Genomic DNA, 6,040 nt, shown 5'->3' on the forward strand with positions numbered 1-6,040 from the left:
ATTTGAGATTCAGTTCGATTTTTATTAAATATTTTTCAACTCAATGAAAGTAACTAGGTGTAAGTCAACACAAACAATTTATAAATACGTACAACATCCTGAAGAGTACAATAAAGTAGAATTGAAACGACGGGGACAATTTCAAAATTCATCACAGTTTAACATTATGATCACAGCACAGCATCAACAATATTCACATCCACAATATCTACAAGTTGAGTTATTTACAATAACGTTATCAGTAATTCTATGAACAAATGAACAGTTTTAATTATAACATAATAGTACCAACAAAAATATAACAATAAGAATAAAAACATGAACGATAATAATATTGACAGAATTTTTGTGAACAACAAAATGATAAACGTGCGAAAGTGCGTGTGTAAGACCACATGCTGACACCTAACGAGGATAACAAATTCCGAGGTATACAAATTTTATAACGATGACTGTAAATAATTTTTATAAAAAAAAAAAAAAATATTTTTTTTAAAATAAATTATGCCAGTAATCGTGCCACCCATTTCTAAATTATAACGCAATTTTCAGTTGATGATATGGTACTGTTAATATAAAGAAAAGAATTCATATTTACACGTCAGCGGTTTCTGAAGACCTTCCAACCAGTGGAGTAGACGAACGGATTGATCATGGAGCTCACCATCGGAAACCATTTGAACAAGATCAGCGTGAAAACGGCATTTCTTTCAATTCTGTATCCGAAACTGAGGTACAAGTAGAGGCAGACGATGGGTCCTTGAAAGATGACGAAGCAAACCGCCACTACTACCATCATCTGAGCCAGTGTCCTGCGACGTTGAATTATCTTCAGCGTGCTGTTGGAGGAGGATCTCGCCAGCAACTGCTCGTTACGGATTGATGAAATCTTCATCTCTGGAATGCTGTTCTGGGAGCTTTTTCTAATCATCGACAGTGAATTTTCATCTTTTCTCATACTCGATCCGTAGTCAGGCTTCAATCCAAAATATTTTGCTGAAGCGTTTGATTTTAAATTATGTATCGTTTTGTTTAAGCTGATAAAAACTTTCACGTACGAAACTGAAATAATTAAAACTGGAATAACATAGTAGAAAATTGTAATGACAAGTGTGTAAAGCCTCGCTCCAGTGGCTTTGTCGGAATGGAAAAAGTTTACAGAACACATGTGGAATACCTCCCCGTAAGTCAGCGGGATCGTGATGGCCTGCGAGTAGAGCAGAGCAAACGGTAGCGAAACTACGAAAGCAGTCGTCCAAATTAATAATATGACGAGGAGAGCGACGTTTCGACCGAACCACTTTCGAGCGTGGAAGGGGAAGCAAATGAGGACCAACCTCTCCTGGCTGATGGCCACTACAGAGTGAAAGCCAGCCAGCGCCAGGTACAACGTAAAGAAGTTCAACGATCGACAGCAATCTACCTCGTCGCTGTGGTACCTCGACAAGAAGAGTTCAATAACTCTGAGAGGTGCGACTACGGTAGACTTGATAAAATCGCAGACTGCCAAGTTAAGGATGAGTATGACGTTTGATGACTTGCAGCATTTCGAGGACTTCCACATGAAGATGATCCAGAAGAGGTTGCCGCACATGGAAAGTATGATTGAGAGCGTGTAGATAACCGGCATGCCGTAACGAACGACATCCAGAGCCAGGATGTATTCATTGTAGAGCATGGTTGAGTTGCCGCAGTTGTTGCTGATGTAGCTGGTGTGGTTGGAATTCCTAGTAGTGGTTGTAGTTGTGGTGGTTGTGGTGGTCACGTTTGTCGCATTGTTGCTGATGTTTTCGACGTGGAAACTAAATGAGCTGACGTGAGCGGTGGAAGGGTTGCTGCTGCTGCTGCTGCTGGCCATAGACAACCAGTTGAGGAATGCAGTTGCTGCTGATGTTGTTGTAGTCGCTGGGTTTGCACTTGAGAAATTATTTCTCGATATTAATCCCATAGCAAAACAAAACGTTTGAAATTTTTTGTAACAAAAAAAACTTTTACCCTCAGAAATACTAGTTTTTATGATTATTTTAATTACAGGTTTACATCAATTTAATTTCAAAGTATTGATAAAAATTACGTTTTGATTTTTTCATATTTTACAAATTTTAAGTCAAAATCAAACAGACTATCATACAAAAACTGAAATAACTTTTACGGCTAATTCAAAACCAAAAATTATTTCAAGTCATTCGTTTACAAAAACTAAAAATTATAAAAAAAAAAAAATCCAATAAACTGTTTGCACGATATCCTTGCGAATCGAACCATCTTACATGCACTGCTATTTATACGCTCACGCACGCCCTCCGAACGCAACACGAAGCAGAACAAATTATGCTGTATGTGTGTGTGTGCGTGTGTTTGTGTGTGTGTCTATGTATGTGTGTGTGCGTGTGTGCGAGAGAGAGAGAGATAGAGAGAGAGAGAAAGAGGAGAGAGAGATAAAAATTGATTGTATTGTGAGTTTTTTATTAGTATGTATGTGTGTGTGTGCGTGTGGGTGTGTGTGTGGTTATATCTTCGCGTGCCTATGCCAGCGTCGTACTAGGTTCATATAAATTGTTGCTGCGTATAATAATGTGGACCAAAATTGACGTTAGATTTTTTTTTCAGGATAGGCCAAACGAAGGTTATTTATTTAAATTAAAAGCTATGTAAAAGACGGGAAGATGAAAATGAAACTTTAAGCGGTTTAAAATGTAAAAATAGATGCACGTGAAAAAGTTAATGAATATAAAAAACATGCGAATCAAACAATTTTCGTCAACATTGAAGATGTCGTTATAATCACGTCATGTAAATTATGTTTATAGTAAAAACATAATTTTTTAGTTATTTTTCAATAACTTTTGTCTCATGTTTGCACTGGATCGTAAATAAATCATTGCAAACTTCTTATTAATATTTATACTGAAAATTAAATTTTTTTTTAATTAAATTCAAGTGAAACTTTTTTAGCTTTGGTGTAGAGGCTGGTTTTGGCAACTAGCGACAAATTTCATCAGCTTTTTTATCTATTGGCTAAGAATAGCATTTTGACTAAAATTAAAAAATTTTAAATTGAATTTTTCAACATCGCCACAACAAAAGCAATGCAAAAATTTTAATAAATCTTCTCGATATTTCCAATCGAAATATACAAATAAACGAAAAATGCGTTGCACTTTTAAGCCATCATGCGAACCAATGGCAGATCAGCGAACTCACACATGCACACGTACCTACACTGACGCTCTTGTGTATATAAGGAACGTACCAAATCAAACATATTTTTAAACAAAAATAAACAACGTGTACAATTTATTTGCACTTGCCAAAATTTCCATATTAGTGGCCTGCACAATGTTTGTTTGTTTGTTTGTTTGTACATGTCTACGCTTTCTTTCTTTCTTTTATAAACTAAACTAACCAGAAAGCGTAGATTGATCTCACTCTGTCCTTTCTGCTCATGCTGTGCGGGTATTTAAAAAAAATGTTTTACTGCGTAAATTTTAAATACAATAATTCAGAATATTTCAATTTAATTTTTATTTGACTTGAATTTAATAATTCAATAAAAAAAATGTTATTTGGCTGATTCGAGATTGATTAGCGTCGAATACATTTTTCATGTGTTAAATTATTGGTATGCGTCCAACATTAACGTAGGTCTTATCATTTTATTCTCATACGCAACTAAGGTTATTCTTTACGTTCAAGATTTACATTTATTTTCCTCAGTTTTAGTTTTTGATAGCGACAGATCAAAACCAACTTTTTAAATCATTCGGTCATATCATTACCCAAAAACAACTTTTCGTCAAAATTAAAAGATAACAGTTTTTAAAAATTTTGTTTTTACTTTTGTAAAAATTGAAAGTTAATTATTTGTCCGGGTGGTTAATTGAAAAATCCGATTTATGATCTGAGCTCTTGAAAATATAATTTACCAGTTGCATGTTGCTCCTTACATTCAGAGTATTTTTGGTGTTATATCTTTATTTTTAAATTGCTCGTCTGACGCGTGTATTTTTCGTTACGATGAGAATGTAGAACAAGTAAAATTTTCATAACCAAAACGTACTATAGGTTAACTTAGAACATTTCATTTGCACTCAGTGATGAATATTTTTTGTGACATTATTAAAGGTTGGAACGTGTTGAGAATGCGGTAGTAGTAAGTGGCCGGCTGACAGGAATTTCGCCGTATTTTGCCAATTCTTTTTTGGATTTTTCCGTTAGGTATATGTATGGATTGTGTGCATTTGTGCTAATGAAAGATAGAAAGTTAATATTTTTAGTTGATATTTTTAATTAGTATAAAAATGCTAAAAAATTTTTTCAAATGCGAGAGTGTTGTCAAAATTTGTAGCAACAAATTTGAAAAAATAATTTGATTTAACTTTTCGGTTGATTTGTTGTTGACCAGTCACTTGATTTGTTTGTTTGTTCAAACGTCGACTTATTAGTTTGTTGGTTGGATGATTGATTAGTCGATTGATTGATTGTTTGATTGATTGGTGATGTAGTTTTTAAGTTGGAGCGTTTGACTGACTGATTAAAATTTTTTGTATGTTTTCATCTGTTTTTTTTTTATTTGCTGTATCTAAATAAATAGACAAGTAAAATTTCAGAAATTAACTTTAAAAATTGGCAGACGAATCTGGCTTAAGAGAAAAAAAAACTTTCTTATGAAATAATAAAATCTCATCTGATCTGAGTATCTGATTTATTTAGTTCTCTATGAGTGTGTACCTGCAAATGTGCTTCAGGGGAATTGCTGCATGCAAAGATAACTTTAAGCAACTTTAAGTTTTTGTAGGCTAAGTTCTTCAAACAAAAACCTATTCAGCATTTGTTCTCAGAGAAAATAAAATTAGTAGAATTTAATATAAGAAATTTTTTTAAATGCATGGCTGCTCTTCATTTTAAGAGTAGTAGTAACAAACTGAAAGTAAATATTTGGTCTCGAGTACCTCAGTAATCCTTAATAAGTACACTTTTACCTTTGCATACTTCCGAACTCAGCGTGAGAATCACTCAAAACTGATTGAGAATATTGAGAATGCGAAGAAGCATTCGACACGAGAATATTATTTATGTATGGCGGTAGGTAACTATTGAAACTTTTATAAACATTCCTTAGCATTCACTTCTGGAAAAAAAATTTAACATGGAGTCCCAAAAATCTTGCAACACGCACTTGTAAAATAAAATTGACCGAGTCTGAGTGTTGTTTCTCATTCAGGTTTTTGATGCATGTGCGCTTGGTCTTGGTCTTGGCATTGCTTGACGAACCGACATAAAGTGCTTTTTTAATTTTTTTAACAGGTTTATTCATGTGAAAAATCACAAAAGTGTTCAAAATTAACATTAAAAAAACATACATACATACATACATACATACATACATACATACATACATACGTACGTACATACATACATACATACATACATACATACATACGTACGTACATACATACTGACTTATTAAAGTAAGCAAGGATACAACCTCACATACATTCATGCGCCGCTACATTCACCTAAGATATGCATGCTGACTATCAAATAACTGCATTGGGAAAATAAATTATCATCGTGATTATTATGAAAAAATTTTTTACGGTGAATTAGGCTCAACTGTTTTTGTGTATTTAACAGGAATTCTATTGAAAATAACTTTATGGAACAAGGGACACTTCGTTTGACTTTTAGTTTGATGATTCAAAGACCGACCAACTTTTCTGATTGGTTGTTGACTGCAGATTTGTCATGAAAAACATTCACCTTTCTGAAATAATAATGCTTCAGAGGAATGAGAAATATGCACCTATCGACGTTCCATTCCTTTACATACAGTACACAGCACAATACCATACAATACACCACAATACAACAACATACAATACAATACATTACAATACAATACAACACCATACAATACAATACACCATACAATACAAATCCATACAATACAAATCCATACAATACAATACCATACAATACAATACACCATACAATACAAAAACAATACAATACAATACAACACCATACAATACAACAC

The 6,040-nt window shown here is 33.6% G+C and overlaps 1 protein-coding gene across 1 annotated transcript; it reads right to left on the bottom strand.

Annotated features, from left to right (window-relative positions):
* Nucleotides 1-601: 601 nt before the first annotated feature.
* On the bottom strand, nucleotides 602-1,948 carry HELRODRAFT_167619 (hypothetical protein; the record flags this gene model as incomplete). The annotated part of the gene is made up of 1 exon (XM_009013109.1): nucleotides 602-1,948. The coding sequence occupies one exon, from the start codon at nucleotides 1,946-1,948 to the stop codon at nucleotides 602-604; it is 1,347 nt and encodes a 448-aa protein (XP_009011357.1).
* Nucleotides 1,949-6,040: the final 4,092 nt, after the last annotated feature.

Source organism: Helobdella robusta (assembly GCF_000326865.2).
Source record: "Helobdella robusta unplaced genomic scaffold HELROscaffold_11, whole genome shotgun sequence".
NCBI classification, from domain to species: domain Eukaryota; kingdom Metazoa; phylum Annelida; class Clitellata; order Rhynchobdellida; family Glossiphoniidae; genus Helobdella; species Helobdella robusta.